The sequence below is a fragment of the Pseudorca crassidens genome, chromosome 17 (genome assembly GCF_039906515.1).
Source record: "Pseudorca crassidens isolate mPseCra1 chromosome 17, mPseCra1.hap1, whole genome shotgun sequence".
In the NCBI taxonomy this organism is placed as follows: Eukaryota; Metazoa; Chordata; class Mammalia; order Artiodactyla; family Delphinidae; genus Pseudorca; species Pseudorca crassidens.
Window position 1 is genome coordinate 68,055,364 of NC_090312.1, and position 24,726 is coordinate 68,080,089.

Here is a 24,726-nt window from a genome sequence, read left to right on the forward strand (position 1 = left end):
AACAAACAAACAAATCAGATCCCCTCTCACCCTCTTTATCAAAAAGAAGGGCACTCCAGGGTGTTTACGGGAAAGGAGAGAAAAGTACATTCTTCATCCGTAATCACTGCCATGTTTGGGAGCCCCCTCTATTATTACAGAAAATTCATAAGCCGTCTGGTCACCTCTTTATTAATTTCCAGTGACAGCGGTTTTCAGTTTGGGGAGGAAACACCAGGGTTCCTCTCTTCTATCAATACAACCAACCTCCACTCCCACCACCCACCAGAGTGAATAGCAGGCTCTGAGTCCCAAGGTCCTTCCCAGAAGTAAGTTCTGGAGAATTCTTTCAAAAGGAAGTTCTTTGCATCATTTCCCTAACTGCCGTATGGATAGCATTGGCAGCTTGATGGACAAGAGAGTGCTTAAGCTGCGGCTCCATTAAAATACTTCCTTGTTTGAACGATGCCACAGGTTGGGGGGAAAGAGCAGATTACATTTGTCAGGGCCACCAATTTCAAGAGTCAATGGCCAATGAGAGAGGGAAATTCTGAAATATTAGATACGGTTTTCTGTGACCATTATAAGAGATTTTCTTGGATTTCTAGCTTAAAACAACCTTTTAAAAGCAGATCTGGAGAATAGATATTTTTCAGGAGAAACTGAGAGAGCATTTTCTGTTATTAGAGGTCATGTTTGGTAAAATAATTATTTTGCTTTTAATACAAATAGATAGTTAATAATATGCAAAACCAGTCTCTAGTACAAGCTTACAACTTCAACTCCTTGCACATAAAATTTGTTAATTTTTCTCTATTTATATAATGTTTTGAGTAACCTAGAAAGGAGGTAATGTGGAGGAAAGAAAACGCCATTGAATTATTCAGGTGCTCATTTACTTGAAATAAATCACATAGAAATTTATTTGCACGAAGAGATATACTAATAGTAAAATTTAAAACTTCACATTTACCTGTAATTAATAGATTTAGTTATTTGTTCGTTTACTTATTTATTCAACAAAAATTTAGGTATTTGTTAGGGGCAGGCCCTGCAGATTCAGGAGCCAGCACACAAGATTCCTGTTCTCACTGAGAGCACACAGTCAACAAACGGAATGACAGTGTGTCATGTACTTAGTTGATGCAGTTTCAGTTTAGTTGGCCGTGGAGAGAGGCCTGGCCTCCATTTTTTTCCTCCCTGGACTCCTTATCAGAAGAATCAAAGATCCTCAACGGTATACCCCAAACTTCCTTACCAGCCTCTCCTCCCAGCTATCCCACAGACACTCCGGCTTTGGCCAGACCACGTAATTTTCCTCGGGCTTTCCTGACTCTTCATTTGTTCTTGCTTTTCCTTTCATAGTTATACTGGTTCTTGAAATCCCATTGCAGAGGTCACCGTTATCCAGAAGCATGTTTCTTAATTCTCTAGGCTGGTTCAGAGCCCTCCCTTCCTGAACCTCCATGCACTTTCCACCTCTCTCCTGGAGCCACCTGGTCATTGGACTGTAAACTCGAGGGCTGAGGACCGTCTCCTAAGTCCACGGAATGGTGCGGAGAAGAGAGTCAATGGCTCTATATCATATTAAACTGATGAATCATTTTAGAACAAATTATTATTTTAAAAGTGTAGGGATGTAGTTCTCTAAAAAGCAAAACAGAGCAACATTTTAGAAACTGCCTGTAATGCCAGTTGCTGGTGTCGAGGATGGCGTCATGAATTCAAATAACAGGCACTGTCCTGGCAGTGCTGGCTGCCATGCTGCTGCTTTTGCCCATGGGATTCAGGACGTGTCCATCTGAATTTGGTCTTGGAGGAAGGATGAAGTACAATTATGATGTAAAATTACTAAATAATTAACAGGGTATGGAAAAAGCAAATACCTTAAGGTTATGTCTTCTACTTCTGTCAGAGCCGGTTGTCAAACCTTATTTTATTGGAGAAAACTTTGTAGGGAACCTTAAACTAACCTCCAGCGTGCGTAGTTTTTGCATTTTTAATTGCCATTGAGAGCTGACTGCCTTAACTGGGTCACACAATGAGCTAGTAGCAGAACTAGGGGTCCCAGGCTGCTTCCCTCTTCTGTGCGTGCAGGAGACAGAAAAGCAGAACCTTTTCTCTATGACTTGGGTGTTGGTAAATGGGACTAACGTCCACCTTATAGGTGGGTTTGGTAAAATGTTATTTAGCCGTCCCTATATCAGAATTCATGTAATAAAAAGTCATAACTTTTTATTAACAAGGTTCTACTGTGCTAGATTTCACTTGTATTCCAGAAAGAATGTTTTAAAGACCGAAAATATTCAAATCCATCCAGCTGACCTGTATTCCATTATATGATCACTTACACTAGAAATATAGATTTGGAACTAACCTTTGCCTTTTAACATTTCAAGGAAGTTACGTTAACTTGAACTAAATTCCAATGCTCTGTAGCAATTCTAGAAGCAGCTTCAAAACAATGACTTCTTCCATACTCCTGTACTCATAAATATCAAATTTTTTGTAATTTGTTTTTCTATCATGTCATTATGCTGGCTTCTAAAATCTTACCATTTATGAGCAGTATCCGAAGGGACCTACTGATAGGAACATGGGGACTTGATGAGCTCATGGTCATTGTCATCCCTGACTTTGTATGAAATGTAGCCTTTTAAATTGTCGTTGACACTAAAAGTGAACACTAATGGCATCTTAATATGAGACTAACTCTGGACATGACTGTATTTTTCTTTTCCTTGCAAAAACTGCTCCCTTGCTGACGGCATGGCTGAAACAAAACCCTTAGCATTTAAAAGTAAAGAGCCAGAGCAATGACTCTGTAAACGCCACTTCAGTCAGACTCTGATACCAAATACAGCGTTACGTTCGATGCATGTAGGCATGGCCTTAGAATGTCCCACACAGTGAATCTCTGAGTCTCGCATATCAATCACACCTCCTTCACATACCTGGCCTGGAGCCTTAATGGAATTCCTCCTCGTTATTGCAGTGATAGCTCACTTCCTCTGTTTTTCCAAGCGGCTGCTTATTGTGCCAGCTTCTTCAAGGAGCATTTTCTTACCTAAGCAACGCTGTAATGTTGTAATATATGCTGACAGTTCATTTATACAGTCCTTCTTGTTCCAAATGTTTTTATGTTCAATTACTGAAATTTAATCATCAGAAGAGATTGCATTTTCTCTAGATCATGCAGCTTGGCTTAAATGTTAAGTTAATAGTAAATTACTGAAATATAAGATTTCAAAGGTTTAAAAATTCAGTATCAAGAAAATTCATTAAAGTTTGAACTGATCACCTTTGAAATTATAGATAAGAGCTGTGTAAATGGTCACATATAAATCACATATTTTAAGAGAAGTGAATTTGACATTATAACAAACCGAGTCAATGATTGTTCATGATTGTCTAGACAAGTTGTGAGGGTTGGTTTGGTTTTTTTTTGTTTTTTTTTTTTCCTGATTTCTTCAAGTTCTTGTGGACATGCTTTTTGGTTTTACTTTACAGCCTCCTCTCCTCTTAATGTTATGTTGTTAAAATTCCTTCAAGCCAAGTGATCCTTTTTAATCTTTTATCAGCATGTTGAAACACTTTTTCTGTAACTCCATTTTTATGCTACTAAGAATAGATGCCAAAAAGGGAAGACCAACCACTCTATCCTCCAAAGTTGTTTCTTGTTTTAGGCTTTTAAATTCTTCCGCTGACCGCTGACCACTGACCACTCTGTGCATGGGGCTTTTTAAAAAGTTTCTTGTGGAAGGTACAAAGCAAATATTAAATATTGTTTTTGGTTCTGATACAAGGAAATTAGAAAAGGTATGGGAGCTCTGTTTACCATTCTTTGTCGAGAAAACCACCAATTAAGCCGTCCCAGTTGGCTAAATAGCGCCATTTAATCTGCACCCAATTCTTCGTGTGATCCTGAAAATGAAGTTCGTAAGTTTTATTTAGTGAGTGGTTCAAATCAATTAACTATACATAAAAATATTGCAGTCCTCAATTGTTGCTATATGATAAAATTTCTATACCGCAGTTCACGAGTCTTGATCTATGAAAAAATTAAGTAGTATATATAGCTTGTAACCTAAATAAAAGACTTCTGTTAAAAATAAAACTGAGTACATTTCGTGCAAATACGTAGTCTAGACCGTATTAAATGAAAGGTTATTTACTGAAATGACTTCTGCTACTGTTTCTTAAAAGAACTTTTTTGGTTTAGGGTGTTTGCGTGAGGGTATGTGTTTACATGTAGTAAGTTTACAAAGTGCCAAGGCAAGGACTTTCTTCTCTTTCCTTTGGATTCCTTTCATACCTAGAAATATGTCATGTATGCTGAAATAAACCAACTTGTTTACCATTCAAATGTGTATTACATTTTTGAACTCAAAAAAAAAAAAAGAGGTTTTTTTAGATCATGAGTCTTTTTCCTTTGTTCTTTATGTTTTGAAGTTATAACTAGTAGCTGTGGTGGCCCCAGTGGGAATTCTCTTGGATTTGGATTCAGGGAGAAATCTGCCCCCTCACCTAGACTCCCCGGCAGTACGAGCACAGGTCAGCCGCTCTGCCTGTCAGTAATGAGGAATGTAGTACCTGCCTGGCAGAGTGATAGTGGGCATTAGATGAGATCATGTGTATGAAGAACCCAGTGCAGCCCTACACCTGAGAGGAGCTTTATACATGGTATAGACTAGCAGCAGCAGCAAAAAGCAGTTCTCCGAGTAAAAAAGTACATTTATATAAAAGGAAGAACAATCCCACCTGTGTGGGATAGCACTCAAAAGACTATATATACAGAGACCAACTGCACAGTAAGGAAACTTCACTGAGAAAATGACCTACCTTCTGTACTAGACCTTAAGGAAAACAAAAGTTCTGCCCTGTAGAGTTGTTTGAAGAGGAGGGAATTTTTTTTTTTTTTACATCTTTATTGGAGTATAATTGCTTTACAATGGTGTGTTAGTTTCTGCTTTATAACAAAGTGAATCAGGTATACATATACATATGTTCCCACATCTCTTCCCTCTTGCATCGAGGAGGGAGTTTTTGAGTCATCCTGCACTTTGATTCATCCCCAAGACTCGGTAGTCACATGCAGTGAAAATTCATTATGATGTTTCCACAAGCAGCATTTCCTACCTTTAAAAATCATAGCTGAGGGCTTCCCTGGTGGCGCAGTGGTTGAGAGTCCGCCTGCCGATGCAGAGGACACGGGTTCGTGCCCCGGTCCGGGAAGATCCCACATGCCGCCGAACGGCTGGGCCCGTGAGCCATGGCCACTGAGCCTGCGCGTCCGGAGCCTGTGCTCCGCAACGGGAGAGGCCACAACAGTGAGAGGCCCGCGTACCGCCAAAAAAAAAAAAAAAACTCATAGCTGAAAACTCAGAGCAATGAATGTTTCCCCATATTCCTGAAATATGATCCTATTTAAAACAAATGTTAGTTCTTTCTATAGTTATTTATTCTGTTATTACACTTTAATCAGGAGTATTATTATATAACTAATTCAAAAACAGGCCTTTGGTTGGGGCAATATTATATAAAGGTAAGGTTGCAGAAATACCCTTCTAGCTTGAGAAATGTTTTTTGGGTTCACCTCCCTACCACCAATAAGTATTTTCATCCAGTATTTTCATCCAGAATCAGAAGTGAGAGCGGACTCTAGGCAATGACTCTCAAACTTGGGCAAGCCTGGAAATTCCCAGGTACACTTGTTAGAACACGGATTTCTGGGTCCCATTCCAGAAATCATGATTCAGTAGGTCTGGAGTGGAGCCGGAGAATTTGCTTTCTATCGAGTTCCCAAGTGGTGCTGATACTGCCAGTCTGGGGAATCACACTGCCCTGTGTCATATTTTCAACCACACAGAACTTGTTAATGTATTGATGTTATGACTTTTGTCAGATATTTTATAGAGATGATTGTTCTATGTACATGGCCGTCTGTTCTCTGCACTCAAAGATATTCAAAGAAGATCAAAAGAAAGCTGAAATGGCTATATTAATATGAGACGAGTAGATTTTAGAACAAAGATTATTACCAAAGATAAAGATGATCATTTCATGTAAAATAGATAGCTAGTGGGAAGCAGCCGCATCGCACAGGGAGATCAGCTCGGTGCTTTGTGACCACCACCTAGAGGGGTGGGATAGGGAGGGTGCGAAGGAGACACGAGGGAGGAGATATGGGGACATATGTATATGTATAGCTGATTCACTTTGTTATACAGCAGAAACTAACACACCATTGTAAAGCAATTATAGTCCAGTAAAGATTTTAAATAAAATGTGTTTTCCAACTAAAAAAAAAGATCATTTCATGTTAATAAGTAGACCAGTTCATCAAGAGGACACAATCCTAAATGCTTGTGCACTTATTAACAGAGCTTCAACATTTATGAAGCAGAAACTGTTAGAACTGCAAGGAGAAATAGACAAATCTACAATTATAGTCAGAGACTTCAATACCCCTTGCTCAATAACTGAGAGAACATGTAGACAGAAAATCAGTAAGGGTATAGAAAACTTAAATACTATCAACCACCTTGACCCAACTGACATTTACAGAACACTCCACTGAACACTATACACATTATTTGCAAGTACACATGGAACATTCACCTCTACAAACCATATTCTGGGCCATAACACAAGCCTCAATAAATTTAAAGGGATTCAAGTCACAAACTATGTTCTCTACTACAATAGGATTAAATTCAAAATTAATAAAGGAAAAATATATTGAAATTTTCCTATATTTGGAAGCTAAAAAGCACACTTCTAAATAATGGATGGGTCAAAGAAGAGATCACAAGGGAAATTAGATCGTATTTTGAATTGAATGAAAACAAGAATACAACTCATTAAAATTTGTCAGCATAGTTAAAGCAGTAATTATAGGGAAATTTATAGCACTAAGTGATATATTAGGAAAAAAAGGTCTCAGATCAATGGCCTCAGCTTTCACCTCCAAAGATTAAAAGAAGGAAAGCAAATAGACCCAAAGTAGAATAAGTGAAATAACAAAGATGAGAGGAGAACTCAGTGAAATAGTAAACAAAAAGAAAAAAGGAAATCAGTGAAACCAAAACCTGGTTTTTGAAGATCAATAAAATTGATAAACCCCTGGCCAGAGTAGAGGTCAGGACAAAAAGAGAAAAGACACAAATTTCCACTCTCAGGGATGAGGGGTAACATTACTGCAGATTTTACAATCATTAAAAGGATAATAAAGAAATATGCACAGCTTTATGGCAATAAATTCAATAATTTATATGAAATGAACAAATTCTTTGAAAGGCAAAAACATTCCAAGATGTTACTACTGATAGAAATTTCTGTTCTTATGTTGGAATGTGGGGTCTTTGGGGAAGAAATTTTTTTGGCCACATGGCTGGCGGGATCTTAGTTTCCTGACCAGGGATTGAACCCGGGCCTCTGACAGTGAAAGCGCTGAGTCCTAACCACTGGACTGCCAGGGAATTCCCAGGGGGAGAAATTTTATAACAAGTCCCATGAGCAGAGAACAATTGGGTAAAGCTGACCATTCAGTAGACCCAAAGAAATACAATAGCCCTTGCCACACACTGCGCTAATAATAACTTCACCTGGTCTTACAGCTACAGCTGCTCTTGCTAGCATTTCGCCCCATCTTCCTTTTATACTTGGCCTAAAACTCTTGCTCAGAAGGTGTTCCCTTTTCTTTATTGCCATGTGGTGTACAAATATGATGATGCTATTTCCCAGAAATATGCTTTTGTTTGCTAATAAGAGGATTAGAAAATAAAGTTGAGGAACATTGCCAAAAAGCAGAACAAAAAGACAAAGAGATGGAAAATAAAAGTAGGAAAACAAAAGAGGTCCAACATCCAAATATTATGAGTCTCAAAAACTAGAGTACAGTACAGAGAAGAAGGAAGGGAGTTTCCATATTGAAAAAACCCAGAGTGCATGATGAAATGGGTGAAAATCGCTCCCCACTCAAGCATGTCATTGTGAAACTTCACAACATTGAGGACAAGAAGAAGAACTACAAGCTTCTAGAGATCACATGTAAAGGCTCAGAAATCATAATGGCTTTGGGTTTCCGAAAAGCAGCAGGAAGGTGACACTGAAACAAAGTTTCAACAAAGGAAATTCTAATTTCCTTCAGAATTCTGAAGGAAAAGAGTCACCAACTAGAATTCTCTACCAATTCAAACTATCCATCAATAATGAGTGAACCAAATAAAGATAGATTCAGACATGCAAAGTCTCAAAATATTTACCTCTGTGCCCCCTTTCTCAAAAACCTCCTTGAAAATATGCCCCCTCAAAGTGAGAGGAAGAACAAGATAGGACACAGGAGCTCTGATATAGAAACAGGGCAGAGGCCATGTCCACGAGGAGGATGAAGGGTGATCCCAGGATACATCACGTATAATGCGTAGTGGAGCGGTATGATTCAAGAGCTAGACACCTTGACTGTTGTGATCATTACTGGAAGTGTACAGTCTTTTTAACCTGAAGACCTTATGCCAGGTGAACCTGGCCCAGAGCCTTTTCTGTATTTTTTTTTTTTCCCTTAATCATGTATTAATGAAGTTCCTACCTTCCTCCCCATGTCCTGCTTCCTGATCGTCTGAGGACACTTAATTCACTTCCGCCAATATATTCTCCTGCGAGGTGGAGGTAGAACATGGTGAGTTTAAAATCAGAGGATACAAACCACAGAAAACCAAACAGCCCGTTTCAATGGGCCAAGGACTTAAGTAGACTTTTCTTCAAAGAAGGTATTCAAAGGGCCAATAAGCACATGAATAGATATTCAGCATCACTTATGTTGGGGAAATGAAAGTAAAAACTGCAGTAAGGGGCTTCCCAGGTGGCGCAGTGGTTGAGAGTCCGCCTGCCAATGCAGGGGACGCAGGTTCGTGCCCCAGTCCAGGAAGATCCCACGTGCCACATGTGGGATGCAGCGAGTGGCTGGGCCCGTGGGCCATGGCCGCTGAGCCTGTGCGTCTGGAGCCTGTGCTCCGCAACGGGAGAGGCCACAGCAGTGAGAGGCCCGCGTACTGGAAAAAAAAAAAAACAAACTGCAGTAAGGTACTACTACTTCCTACTCATAAGGATGGCTACTGTCAAAAACACAGAAAATAAGTGTTGGCAAGGATGTGGAGAAATTGGAACCCTTGTGCACCGTTGAAGAGAATGTAAAAATGAATGATGCAGCTGCTGTGGAAAACAGTGTAGCAGTTCCTCAAAAATTTAAACATAGGATTACTATGTGAGCCAGCAATTCCCCTTCTGGGTATATACCCAAAAGAATTAAAAGCAGGGACTCAAAGGGTTATTTGTACACCCATACAGCATTATTCATAATAACCAGAATGTGGAAGCAGCCCGTGTCCATCCACAGATGAATTGATAAATAAAATGTGGTATATACATACAATGGGATATGATTCAATCTTAAAAAGGAAGGAAATTCTGATACTTGCTACAGTTGAGGACATTTTGCTAAGTGAGATAAGCCAGTCAGAAAAAGACAAATACTGTACAATTCCACTTACAGGAGGTACCTGTCTTCATAAAGATAAAGTAGAATGGTGGTTGCTAGGGGTTGGGAGTACAGAGTTTCAGCTGGGGAAAATGAAGAAGTTCTGGAGATGGATGGTGGTGATAGTTGCACAGTAGTTGAATGTTAATGCCACTGCACTGTCCACTTTATTTATTTACTTGGTTGGTTTCCTTTTTTTGGGGGGGGAGTATAATTGCTTTACAATATTGTGTTAGTTTCTGCTGTACGATGAAGTGAATCAGCTATATGTATACCTATATCCCCTCCCTCTTGGACCTCCCTCCCACTGCCCCCCCCATCCCACTCATCTAGGTCGTCACAGAGCACCGAGCTGAGCTTCCTGTGCTTTATAGCATGTTCCCGCTAGCTATCAGTTTTACGCATGGTAGTGTATATACGTCAATCCTAATCTCCCAATTCGTCCCACCCTCCCCTTCCACCCCTGCATCCACATGTCCATTCTCTACGTCTATGTCTCTATTCCTGCCCTGCAAATAGATTCATCTGTACCATTTTTCTAGATTCCACATATATGTGTTACTATACGATATTTTTCTTCTTCTGGTTTACTTCACTCTGTATGACAGACTCTAGGTCCATCCACATCTCTACAAATGAGCCAATTTTGTTCCTTTTATGGCTGAGTAATATTCCATTGTATATATGTACCACATCTTCTTTATCCATTTGTTTGTTGTTGGGCACTTATGTTGCTTCCATGTCCTGGCTATTGTAAATAATGCTGCAATGAACATTGGGGTACGTGTGTCCTTTTGAATTATGGTTTTCTCAGGGTATATGCCCAGTAGTGGGATTGCTGGGCTGTATGGTAGTTCTATTTTTAGTTTTTTAAGGAACCTCCATACTGTTCTCCATAGTGGCTGTATCAATTTATATTCCCACCAACAGTGCAAGAGGGTTCCCTTTTCTCCACACCCTCTCCAGCATCTACTGTTTGTAGATTTCTTGATGATGCCCATTCTGACCAGTGTGAGGTAGTATCTCATTGTAGTTTTGATTTGCATTTCTCTAATAATTCGTACTGTCCACTTTAAAATGGTTAAAATGGTAAATTTTATGTTATGTGCATTTTGGCACAATAAAAATAAAATACAGAAGATAGAGAGCAGCCTACACCTGACCACAGTCCTGCCAGATGTCCGGTTCTTGGTCGGCACTGTGGCTGTGACCTTGGCCTAGAGGTGGTGAGACCTCTGTCTCTCAGGGCTCACTCAGCTGCCCTCTGACTTCTGCAGTAGACGCTCTTGCAAATCCTCAAAGAACCTGAACCAGGCTAGGCCCCTGTTGAGTCTGCCTTCTCCTGACCTTCCATCTAGTAACAGCAATATTGCTCGAATTTCTTTAAACTGCTAGGTCTGTGCTTGCTGTGAGGTTTTCCAAAACTAAACCCAAGTGTTGTTTAGGCGGTAGGATATAGATGGTAAAGTTATAAAGAAAAACCAAAGAATGTTAGCACAAAAAACAAGATAATGGTCACTCATAGGAAGGGAGTGGGAGGCAACTGGGGAAGGAGATATTAGGGCTTTTTCAAGATACTAGTCGTGTGCTGTTTCTTATCCTGAGACGTGGGTACATGGATGTTTGTTGATTTTTTAAAAAAATAAATTTGTATATATGCACTCTTTGTATTATACTTTTCATAACGAGAATTTTTTTAATTTATTTTATTTTATTTAGTTTTGGCTGCGTTGGGTCTTCGTTGCTACGTGCGGGCTTTCTCTAGTTGCGGCAAGCGGGGGCTACTCTTCGCTGCAGTGAGCGGGCTTCTCATTGCAGTGGCTTCTCTTGTTGCAGAGCATGGGCTCTAGGCACGCGGGCTTCAGTAGTTGTGGACCGCGGGCTCTAGAGCACAGGCTCAGTGGTTGTGGTGCACGGGCTTAGTTGCTCTGTGGCATGTGGGATCTTCCCGGACCAGGTCTCGAACCCGTGTCCCCCGCATTGGCAGGCGGATTCTTAACCACTGTGCCACCAAGGAAGCCCCTGTAACGAGAATTTTAAAAAATATTTTAAGTAATTAACATCAGAGTGAATGTAGCCGCAAGAATGGCGTACTCAAATTTACGGTGGTAGCTTTACTTCTCAGTGTCACGTTGAACTACAAGAATTATATGAGTCTGTATTTTAGTACGCTTTGTAATCTGTTGGAAGGAATTGCTTCAGTCTCTGTGTGTAAGTCACAATGCTTGGCATCTCTTTGCTATCCTCCACTTCTAGTTTGGTTCCCGCAGATTTTGTGTTTATTTGGCAACAAAGACTTCTTAAAGTAAACCAGTTATATTTGAGTTTGTGATTACAATCTGTCCTAAGCATTACCTGTAATAAACTGCAAACGCTTTTAGATTGGGCTCTTGAATATAGCCATCCCATGGCCACATATTATTTCTACATATTTAATTTGGGAGGTGCTTAAATCATAGATTGGACCTCCTTTCTGCATGTGTTTTGTGCATGTTTTATTTCTGCATGTGGACTGAGAGCCTCATATCCATAACACAATTAAGTCCTCCCTTCTTTTTTTTTTTTTGCGGTTATGCAGGCCTCTCACTGCTGTGGCCTCTCGCATTGCGGAGCACAGGCTCCGGACACGCAGGCTCAGCGGCCATGGCTCACGGGCCCAGCCGCTCCGCAGCATGTGGGATCTTCCCGGACCGGGGCACGAACCCGTGTCCCCTGCATCAGCAGGCGGACTCTCAACCACTGCGCCACCAGGGAAGCCCCTCCCTTCTTTTATGTCACCACCCAACCTAGTACACATTAATACATCTGTACTCATCACACTTCTATTGATATGTATTTACTTATCAGTGCTTCCCATCAGGTTGTGAGCTCCTCAGAGAGCAATGGTCATGCCTTATTCCTTATCTTTATTTCCTCATTGCAAGATCATGCTGGGTAAATAAATATTGTATTTTGGGCAGAGGGAACAACATGAACAAAACCACAGAGGCCTGAAGGAGACATGAGGGCATAGAACGATTGCCGCATAGCCAGAGGGACTGGTGTGGGAAAGTGCGGTGGGGTAGAGGCTGGAAGAGTAGGCTGGGGGTGGATTGTAATAATCCTGGATTGCTACTTGTAGAAATTTGAACTTGATTCTGTAGATGATCGTTAACAACAGATGATGTTCAAGACATGGCATGTTGGATCTGTGTTTTAGAAAACTAGCTCTGTCAGCACCAGTGTGTTTGGTGACATGGGAGAGAGATTAGAGTCAGGGAAACCAGTAAGGAGGCTGACTAGAGCAGTAGAAGGAAAGGCACATTGACTCTGTGTTTTTTGGGGTTTTTTTTCCTGAAGCCGTTCACTTTAATATATCTGTGTTCCTAAAGGCATTTTGAGAGGGATGTAAAATTTTTCAGAAACTTTGGAATAAGAGAATCTATTTCAAATATGCACAGTAAAGTGTTCTTTTTCAGCCTCCACACACATATATAAATATCTACATATGTATGTAGATATATATGCATACACATATATATACGTGTAGATCGTGTTTAAATATATCTGTATTAGAAAATAATCCTGCTCAAAGCGTTGATAGTTGTCATTAGTTATACATTTTATAATTCTTAACAGTAGTTTTCTTAAGGACTCGTTTAGCCCATTTCTCTGCTGTATTACAATTTTCATTTTTATATCACGCATTCGTTTTTACACAACAGCAAGTTTCAAAGCTTCCCCCATTGTGTGTGTACATGTGCGTGGGCACATGCACTCAGGAACTCAAGTTGTGGATAAAGAAGATGAGGCAAGATGGGAGGACTACAGGAAGAGAAAAAAGTTTAGGGAAGAGCTGGAGGAATCCAGCCTCAGGCCATGCAGGAAGGTTCCTTGGTAAGTTTCCATTCTGATCCTAAATTTAACTTACTGAGGAACTGTTTATAAGTTGATCCAGAAATAATCACTGTCTAAAATTCAATCTGTTAAAAAAAATTCAGACACAATTGGGGGAAATTTGAACACTGGCTGATGTTTTACGGTATTAAGGAATTGTTAACCATTTTTAGGTATGATAATGGTGTTATGGTTATGTTTTTATTTATTTTACTTATTTATTTATTTGTGGTACGCGGGCCTCTCACTGTTGTAGCCTCTCCCGTTGCGGAGCACAGGCACCGGACGCGCAGGCTCAGCAGCCATGGCTCACGGGCCCAGCCGCTCTGCGGCATGTGGGATCTTCCCGAACCGGAGCACGAACCCGTCTCCCCTGCATCGGCTGGCGGACTCTCAACCACTGCACCACCAGGGAAGCCCATATGTTTTTTGGTTTTTTGTTGTTTTTTTTTTAAATTTTTAAAATTTTTTGGCTGTGTTGGTTCTTCGTTGCTGCGCGTGGGCTTTTCTCTAGCTGCGGTGAGCGGGGGCTACTCTTCGTTGCAGTGCGCAGGCTTCTTATTGCGGTGGTTTCTCTTGTTGCGGAGCACGGGCTCTAGGCGCGCGGGGCTTCGGTATTTGTGGCTCATGGGCTCTAGAGCGCAGGCTCAGTAGTTATGACGCAGGGGCTTAGTTGCTCCATGGCATTTGGGATCTTCCCGGACCAGGGATCAAACCAGTGTCCCCTGCAATGGCAGGTGGATTCTTAACCACTGCGCCACCAGGGAAGCCCCGTGGTTATGTTTTTAAAGAGTCCTTATCTTTTGGAGATTTATACTAAAACATTTACCAATGCAGTGATATAGTGGTTGAGGTTTGCTTTAAATTAATCGAGGAGTTGGGAAGTTGGATGGGGGTTTAGAGGAAACAAGATTGGCCCTGAGTTGGCAGTTGTTGAAACTGGGACATGGGTTCATGGGGGCTCGTTATACTATTCCATCTACTTTTGTACACGTGTAAATTTTTTTACGAAAAGAAAGAAACAAGTGAAATCAGTGAACTAATTCAACCACTCAGGCTCATAGGTCTTTGATTAATAAGCAGATATGCAGCCATCCATGAATTTCAGCCATCTGTCTGTCTAATCTATTTGTCCATCTTTCCATCTACAGGCTTTGACTTATTTCAAAAAAGATTTAAAGTGACTTAAAAAACTTCTCAATGACATTGTTTAAGGGGAGGAATTGAGGAACTAAGAAAAAGGCTTAAAAATAAGACTGGGGTGAGATATGCAAAATGCACACATTGGGTGTTTGTACATTTACTAGAGATGCATCATGGATTTGCCCATTAACTCCTTGGAAGCCCTTGTAAAACAAAGAACGTGATCAGTTTTGTGAATTATAGCATCATCTGGTAAATCTAGTTATCAGGTGACTTGAAATATACTCATGTAAATAGTTTATATTGCTGTATCTTGAGACCTGTTGACAAGGTATAGGAAAGTGGAGGGAAAGAAAAACGAACATTTATAGAGCATCTACTACGTGTCAAGTATTATGCTAATACTCATATACATTGTCCTTAACCTTTAACCTTATTCTGTTAATAAGGATTCTTAATTGCATTTACTTTAGAAGGTATCTTTTTTTTTTTTTCTACTTGTTCCTAAAGTCTGGGCACTTGCAATTCACTTATGTACTTTATTTCCTTACTACAAAAAAAAAAAAATACACAGTCCTACACACGCGCGTGTATTGCTCACATTAGTACCAACATTTGAGCTAACTTTTAGCATCAGACAATAGACACTTGATAATGATTGGTTTGTAGAAATTCTTCTATAGAGAAAGTTATCTAAATGGTGCTTATTCTTCATATTTTCTCTTTTTTAAAATTTATTTTATTTTTGGCTGTGTTGGGTCTTCGCTGCTGCTCATGGGCTTTTCTCTAGTTGCAACGAGCGGGGGCTACTCTTCGTTGCGGTTGCGCGGGCTTCTTATTGCGGTGGCTTCTCTTGTCGCAGAGCACGGGCTCTAGGTGCGCAGGCTTCAGTAATTGTGGCACGCGGGCTCAGTAGTTGTGGCGCACGGGCTCAGTTGCTCCGCGGCATGTGGGATCTTCCCGGACCAGGGCTCGAACCCGTGTCCCCTGCATCGGCAGGCGGATTCTCAACCACTGCGCCACCCGGGAAGCCCCTTCATATTTTCAACCTTGTGCCTCAGCATGTCCAGACCTGATAATTTTCTTATGCCTCCAAAACCACTTTGGCTCTGATGTTCCTTGCCCCAGAGGAGGGCAGCAACACTCATCCGGTTGCCCAACCTGTTGCCTTAGAAACTTGGGCAACCCAGGCTGCATTTCTGACACCTTCCCACCTCACTCTCATCCTCCTCAGCATACCAGTAGCCGTCTGCAGAACTTCTGTCCGTCCTCATGAGACCTGCCCTCAGCTGAACACTGTCATCTGTAGCCTGACTGTGGCAATTGTCCTCCCTGTTCTTACGTCTGTCCCCCTCCAGTTATTTCTACGTGGCAGCCAAATTGATTTTCCAAAGTGCAAGGCTGTTTGTATCATTTGTCCACTTAAATACCTCAAAGAAGTGGCCTTTAAACTTTTGGGCTGTGGCTTACAATAAGAAATAAATTTAACATCATGACCCAGTACACACATAAATATATAAACAAGTTTTATGTTTTTTATTCTGTCCTGTCCTATTCTGTTTTGATCTCTTTTGTTGAGAAAGTAATGCTGGTTGAAACCCATGAAAATGATCTCAGAGCTAACTAACAGATGAGATCCTACAGTGTGAAAAGCACTGCTTTTTGTGATTTTTACTGCACAAAGGATAAAAACCAACCTCTGTAACGAGGATGATGGGGCTCTTCATATCCTGCCACCTGCTCATCTCTGTAGCCCCAAGCCTTGCCTCTGCCACATCGTGTCCCAGCTTTCCTGAACCCCTGACAGTCCCAGAGTGGTGCTGTCCTCTTTTGTCTTTGACAACTCTCCCATCTGCCTGGTTAACTCTTCCCGTCCTTCCTGTGACAGCTTCAATGTCACTCCCTTTAGGAAGTGTTGCTTGTAACATTTATAAGTGTTTATCATATACCAGTCACTGTGCCAAACCCTTCACATAGATTATCTCATTTAAGCTCCAATTGCCAGAACAGGTGCTCAAGAAGTATTTGTTGGATGCATTGATCTCATATCATGCCCACCCCCAGTTGTTGTTTAGGACTAGAATGGTCTGTAATTAATATTTTCTCTATGCTCGAATTTCTACAGTGCTTAGAACCCACTTGTGAGCATCTATCTCTGTGTGTCCACTGAACCTATGGCCAACGGGTCCATCCATGGGTACAAGGGCCATGAGAGATGTTACCATTTCTTCAGGAAATGAGAGGGAAGTGCAGTTTATACCCAGTCATCTGAGAGCCTTAGCATGAGAATGCATTCAGATGCTAACGTCTGCCACAGAATTTTATGTTGTTAATTCATTTGTTCGCTGGTTCCTTTTAACCTAGTTTCATCTAGCAATTCCTATTATTAGAAGTGTACTGGATCAGACTATAATGCTACACAGCCGTGATCAAGGAAACTTATATTTTTAATCTGAATAAGGGTCACAGTGCCAAGTCACAGTACATTACCCATAATACAAAGCCAGAAGGTAAATCGGTTAAAAAATAATGAAATTACTTTGCTCTACAGTTAGTGAGTCAGAGCCATACACGTCCTGGGAAATGGAATGAACACTGTAAATGGTTTCAACTTCAGGTAATTATTACTATTTACCAATAGTAATGACCCACAGCAGGTAAATAGTCCTTGAAAGGCCATTGTAAGGTAAAAATAGCCCAAGTGTGCATAAGTGTACACTTGATACGTTTTTTAAAAGTTGAATACATCTGTGTGACCAGTAGCCTGAAGCTAAGAAGTTATAGATAACATCAAATCTGTCTCAGATATATGTGTTCAGATGTATGTAGGAGGGTCTGATAAATTCTCTTCTGGCTGGTCTGAGGACATTTGGTGCTCTTCTGACAATATGTGTTCTTCAACAAGAAAATAAAAGAGCCAGCACAGCTCCCATTGGTAAAAATAATCATAATTTCCAATATATTAGTATTTTTTTAAAAGATAGAATTAACATATGAGTTCCTAAACTGATATTATCCAGTTTCTAAAAATCAGTAAATCACTTAGGAACACATACTTTCTTGGCCTTGCTCTTTAGAATGTGCAAATATCACAGTAAATTAAAATTTTAGTGTTGGCCCGTTAGAACTTCATTTCATACCATCTCTTTTTAGTTGTTCATGATTCCCTGAATCAACAATGAAATGGAAGGCAGAAAGCTAGAGCGAAAGTGAACCGGTTTAGTAGTTAGGGAACCTGAAGTTTCGTCCATATTCTGCTTTTGAATATCTGTCTGGCCACAGGCATATCATTTAACCCCTCTGGGTCTCGGGTTCTTGATCTGTAAAATGGGGGTGTTAAAAATCATAACATGATCATTTGCAGAGGGATCTTCAATGATTCTAAATTAGCATTAAATGAGATATCAGGGAAATATCAGGGAATGGGAAAACCCTTTGTCAATTTAAAGAAATTCAGTAGATGGTTTTGATTCACCTTATAGATTTCTGTCATATAGAAGATATGGCATCTCCAAGGTTTTTAAGACATCTCAAAAGTAGAACAAAATCCATATAACCAAAATATTATCTGCTGAATTCAGAGTATCTATCCATGGATCTCTAAATCCATGACCCATGGAAGCAACCTAAATGCCCATCGACAGACGAATGGATAAAGAAGTTGTGGTACATATATACAATGGAATAGTACTCAGCCATAAAAAGGAATGAAATTGAGTCATTTGTTGAGACGTGGATGGATCTAGAGACTGTCATACAGAGTGAAGTAAGTCAGAAAGAGAAAAACAAATATCGTATATTAACGCATGTATGTGGAACCTAGAAAAATCGTACAGATGAACTGGTTTGCAGGGCAGAATTTGAGACACAGATGTAGAGAACAAACATATGGACACCAAGGGGGAAAAACCGTGGTGGGGTGGGCATGGTGGTGTGATGAATTGGGCAATTGGGATTGACATGTATAGACTGATGTGTATAAAACTGATGACTAATAAGAACCTGCAGTATAAAAAGACAAACAAACAAACCAAAAAAACAACTAATGCTAAACTTTCTTTGGCTTATTTGTATGGAAATATGTTAATATAAATGTTTCAGACATCACATGAAATTTCTAAAAATCTTATATGTTCTGGTATAATGTTACAAGTCATAATTCTAGTTATTACTTTAAAATGTATATCTCAGAAATAACTAAAAAATAAATAAATAAATAAATCCACGACCCACTGAATTTACAGATGCTTTTACTGAATCCATGATTTGCAGTAAAAGTACTTATTTATATATTCTGTGTCTCAATTTTAAGCCTCAGAAACCAAATTTCTGTTCATCAGTTGCTGCCCGTTCCACGGGGGCTAGGAAGTTTGGAAACAGGTGGCATCACAGTACTGGTCAGAACAAATCTAATTGAATCCCCCCAACTTAGAGGCTGCTTCACTTTTTAAAAAGGTCTTACTGAAGTAAGACATACCACGGGGAAAAGTCCATAAGTATACACTTGATGTATTTTCAGAAATTGAACACATCTATTTAACCAGTAGCCTGATCAAGAAACACACCGACATCCCAGAAGCCCCCACTGTGTCCCTTTCAGTCACACCCCCTTCCCCAAAGGTCCCAACAACATCATTTAATTGTGCTTGTTTTTGTACCTTGCATAAATGGAATCTTGCTGTAAATACTCTTTTGTGATTTCTTTCACTCAATTTTATATTTATATATAGCGTTGAGTGTAATTGCAGGTCGTTCATTGTCATTGCTGTTTAATATCCCATGACTGGACTACCCACAGTTTATCCTTTTCAGTTTTTGGCTATTATGAATATTGTTGTGTACCTTCTTTTATATCTTTTGGAGAACATACGTACTGACTTCCAATGGGGAGACTGATCCGTTTTTAAATGTAGCCTTCTGTGATACATTGGCATATGGACTATTGATCTGTTGGAAGGTTGGGTAGAAATTAGCTTTATAATATATCAAAAGGCATGAATTACTTATAGCTCAAACCAGCCTACTTTTTTTCTCTTCTCTCCCCAACAGACGCACCCATTAAGATGGGAGGTAAATGGGACACACCTCCTGTGCATGAGGAGGGACAAATAGAGCAAAGCTGAGGAACACTCAGTCCTAAGCAATACTTAGAGATAGAAAGTGGTAGTTTTTGGTTTTGCTTTTGTTTGTTAACAGAGCAGCAATTTGTGGGTAGAAAAAGCTTAGGTAGGGTAAACTTAAAGTTTGAGATTCACCAAAACTTCTTTCTAATGGTTTTCCCTTACATATCATGCTAAGTTGACAGTAATTAGATCATGAAATAACCCATCCCCCAAACTTGGTCACCCAACTTTCATTTATGCTGTATTAGACGGTCTCCCTTTTACTGCCCCAAACGATGCAGTTCTGATGTTTGTCGGCAGGCATTTCAAGAGAAAAATCCCTGCAGACTCTAGGAATATGATGAAGGTCTAACCATTTTCAGACGCTCCTCTTCGAGCTTGCTGAGGTATTTTGGGGTTTGTTTTGTTTTTTTAACCATTTAGACCACTCGCCACCGTAAATTCTTGAAGGATTTATAGTTGATAAATCATTCTTGCGGAAAATATTTCATTTGATTGTCTTGGCAACTCTCTGGGGGTAGACGAGAAAGGTTGTGTGGATCACAGAGCATATGAAAATGTTCGATTCCAATTTGGAAAGTGCCATCCGTTTGCAGCCGATTTTATTACAGGTTATTTATTATTTTTGTAACTGGCAATTTCCACACTTCTCCATCTCTCTTCTCACAATACCCCTTGTTATTTTCCCTTCGGCATAGGGGTGAGGCAGCCGGTAGAATGCTGCACTACGCTTTCTATTGCTTGAAGCGTCTTCTGATCCACCTTTTCATTTTATTTTTTAGCCAGTAAGCACTTAATCCTTTGGATGGGGTTATATTAGAAGGTGTTAGACTAGGCAGCAGCTCGTCATATGGCATCACTGGCAAATCCAGGCCTCGGGCTGTTTCTCTGTCTCCCAGGCCAGTGTCCAGATCACTAGAAAACGTTAAGCTGCAGGCCCCAGGGGGAAAAGGTGGTAGTCGCTCACAGGGTTCTTCTGGCTTCTTTGCATATCCCTGTATCTGAGGTCTGCAAAAATGCCCAGGGTACACATTACTTGGTCTTGAGGCGTGTGGATTTTTGCCCTATATTCCAACCACGTGACTCAGACCACGTAAGCTTGGATGGGATGATGCTTTTTAAACACCATACTGCACGGGCACTCTGCCGCCCTTTAATGTGTACATGGTCTTTCATTTGACTAGCCTATACATTTGTTTCCACAGAAATATCGTTTGATCTGGGATTTTCAGAGAGTATTCAACCTGTTTTCCCCAGTCTGCAGCTTTACGTATTCCAGAGTCTGAGTATCCTCATTTAGATGGTAACATACAGAACGGTATTGCTGAACACCGCTTCTACCCACCTTAAGCTGCCAGCCTGAGTCGTGCGGGGGCTTTCTTATCACCTCCGCGAACAGATTTCTTGGGCTGCGAGCACTGTCGATACTATAATTCACCATTATTTGAAGAATGACAGTTTTATGGAAGCGCTTCTTCCTCCATCATGCTGGCATTCACCTTGGCTATTACAGATTATGTAGAGTACCTTTTTTTTTTTTTTCTGAAATAACTTAAACTGGGAGAAGATTCTGTGGGACATTGTTTCATTTCTTAAACGTGCCGCTGAGTCATTTCCCCTTCGTAACTGAGCTAGTTTTCACCAGTGCCTTTAATTACATCAGTTCTTTTTTAATAAAGCTCACTTTTATTGACTTCCTAGCTTAATGAATTCTTCTTGGTGAAACGGGAGCTTGCTGGCGCAGCATATAAAATGACCCCTTATTACAGCTGAAGGTTGCATTTTTCTATCTCCTTTCTCTATTAGCAGTGTATGTTTCTTCTTTTTTTATGCCGAATTCAATCGACCAAAACCTTTCTCTTTCTATTACGTGGAATTACCTTACAAAATAGAATTCTTAAAAGCTGTACTGTACATTAAAAAAAAAAAAAGATCTTTGGTAACTTGAGTAGTATTTTAAATGGCACTTAAGGAAAACTCAAGGAGAATTCTTGTGGTAAAGCCAGTAATTATATTGTGAGTAATCATTCCCTAATTTGTCTGTATATATTCTTTTACTGATGGTTTTCTAATAGGACACACTTGTAGCTAAACACACAGGATAAAAAATTCATTCTACTGAAGAATAAGCAAAGACATTTTCATTTTGCCTGGGGTTGCTTTAGTGTGAGGCTAGCTTTCATTTACCTTCACCGTGCCCTCCCCCAGTCCTGTCTCCCTATACCCACCCCTCACCCTGTGGTTACCATGTGTAATTCACAGTTTTATCTCCATGTTAATAGTCCATTAGCAGCAGCGTTTTGATTGGGTGTTACCCAACTGTGTAGCTTTTTGTGAAGCTTTATTTTAAACCCAGTGTCATCCCTCCTTAGCACATCAGTTTTCCTTCTCATGTTTGGACAGATCTGTCCTTCCCCACCCAGTTGTAGTACTCCACCACCCTGTCCTATCACCCCACGCACTGATTAGAGGCAAGTCCATTCTGCATTCCCTTCCTGCATCTCTGCTCCCACATGGTGTTAACGGGGTTGGCCTTTGGCTTACCCAATGTGGGGATGTGCTATCTGACAAAGTTAAGGCGAGGTCCCCTAATCTGAAAATCTCTTTTCCACTCGTCTTATCCTATTGCACAATGCCCCACATCATACCTGTGTTCCCTGTTGCAGTACTTTGCATTCTGACGTTAACAGCTACTACGAAAATGTAAATATTTTAAGAGAGGGCTAACCCACCTCACCTTAGCTTGAATTTCTCCCTTCCTTCCTTCTCTCCTTCCTCTCTCTCCCCCGCTCCTTCCCTCCTCCCTCCCTCCCTTCCTCCTTTCCTTCATTCCTTTCTTCATTCTTTTCTTTCTTTTTCAGTTGCAGAGGCAATTAACCAAGAACTGGAGTCTGAGAAAACGAAACATAAGATAGTTGAGTTATTGGGGAGAAGAGAGAGAAACAGAAAATCCTGGGAAACGGGGCCCACCCTAAAATGGCATTCTGGAGTGCTGATTTAGGAGAACTAAAAACCATTAGGGTTGGGGGTGGGTAGGAGAGAGAAGTGAAAAAAGTGAGAGCAAATGGTGACATCAGATCATGAAAAAGGGAGACTCTAAAAGAAAGCAGCCTGATCTCCTACTCAGTTTTATTGGAAGCATGCCTACGTATTATTCCTGGAAACTCGTGGTGGTACCGCTTCAGCAGTTCATCTTAATGGGCTACTCCACCCACTGCCTCTATTACTTTTAATGTACTATTTAATTAGATTCATTATCCCAAGCCCACGGCATAGCTTGCTTGTCCCATGGTCCCGTTCTTCTGTCCACTTACACAGGTGCTATCGCAGCTGGGCATGGGGTGTTGAAGCATGGGTTGACGGATCCAAAAACCTCCCCTAACTCCCTTCTGCCTGAAATTCTTCTCTTTATAGAGACAAAAACAAACAAACAAACCCCACCAAAGCAAGACTGGTAGTTCTTTTCCCAGACTCCCTTGCAGCTGGGGGTGGCCATGTAACTGAAATTTACCATCAAGACATAAAGGGGCACCTGCCTACAAGCTTTTGAGAAAACTGGCTAACAGCCTAATCCAACCCTGAATGTAGTAATTTGAAAAACAAATCTGGACTTCTTAATGAAGAGTCAATCCTTACAACGACCCTATAAAAGTATAGCATGATATCATCTTAAGAAGAAACTAAGATTCAGAGACGCTAAGTTGCTTGCCGGAAGTGACAGAGCCTGTGAGCTTTAAGAGAGAGACCTAAAACCAGAGCTTCTGAATTAAAATGGGACAGTCAGGCCCCTTCCACTGCTTTGTGCTGCCTGTTTGTCACCCTTCCATAAAAATAAAATGTATCAGCACATTTAAAAGTCACATCAATTAGATATTCACTCGTAAATCTGTTCAGCTGGTCCCCATTCTTCCTGGATCGCAGCTTGGTTCTCCACGCAGCTTTGCTTTAACTCTAGCTTTTATCTGATTCTTCCCAGGTGCCCTCTGTCTGGATATTTTTTCACGTGTGTTCTTGCCTAGCAGAAGTAGTCACTTGCTAATCTACTTTTCACCCTGTTTCCTTTGACCCACATTATTTTTTCCTTTCTTGAATTGACATGGATAGAATCCATGCAACAGCACTAGCCCTCTCCTGAAGAAGAACCTGTCTACTTCAGAGACGACAGAAAATAGTGTTTCAGGGCTTCCCTGGTGGCGCAGTGGTTGAGAGTCCGCCTGCCGATGCAGGGGACACGGGTTTGTGCCCCGGTCCGGGAAGATCCCACATGCCGGCCCGTGAGCCATGGCCGCTGAGCCCGTGCGTCCGGAGCCTGTGCTCCGCAATGGGAGAGGCCACAACAGTGAGAAGCCCGCGAACTGCAAAAAAAAAAAAAAATAGTGCTTCACTTATTTCCCTGTTTTGTCAAATAGGCATCCTACCATGTCTGTCCCAGAATCTTTGTATCTCCCAATCCTTCTACTCAGTCTTCTATCCAAACGTTCTCTCTAAGATGACACAGAAGAAACAGGTACACCTTTTTCTAATAGGAAATCTGGTAGTCTGGTGGATAGAGCAGAAGATGTGGCTTCTTGCCCAACCCTACCATCATTTAAATCTGGGGCTGGGTCACTTATCCTCTCCGTTTGTCTTCGTTTGGGCTGCTTTCACAAAATACCAGAGACTAGGTGGATTAAGTAACAGAAATATATTTCTCATAGTTGTAGGGGCTGAGAAATCCAAGATCAGGGTGCCATGATGGTCTGTTTCTGGGAGGGGCCCTCTTACTGGTTTACAGATGGCCGTCTTCTTGCTGTGCCCTCAACCTGGCAAAGAGAGAGAGAGATCTTCTCTCTTGTGTTTCTTCTTGTAAGGGTGCTAATCCCATTCATGAGGGCTCTAACCTCATGACCTAATTATCTCCCAAAGGCCTTATCTCCAAATACCATCACATTGGGGATTAGGCTTCAACCTATGAATCTGGGCAGGGGAGTCAGTCCCCAGCCCTGTCCTTTGTTTTCCTATCCGTAAAAAGGGATAAATGATATCTTTCCCACCTTACCTTAGAGGGACATTATGAGCAGGCATAGT

General features: G+C 40.8%; 1 protein-coding gene across 14 annotated transcripts in view; it reads left to right on the forward strand.

Annotated features, from left to right (window-relative positions):
• The window catches only part of STAU2 (staufen double-stranded RNA binding protein 2), a 305,414-nt gene that overhangs the window by 237,532 nt on the left and 43,156 nt on the right, over positions 1-24,726 (forward strand). Inside the window, exon 11 of one of the 14 annotated variants that reach the window (XM_067712056.1) lies at positions 1,414-4,345. The exons of 12 other annotated variants lie outside the window; for them this stretch is intronic. In XM_067712056.1, coding sequence (XP_067568157.1) covers positions 1,414-1,506 — 93 coding nt within the window. In that variant the 3' untranslated portion in view covers positions 1,507-4,345. Of the gene's footprint in view, positions 1-1,344; positions 4,346-24,726 lie in introns of those variants that run through there. One more of the 14 variants, XM_067712057.1, reaches the window with a different exon arrangement.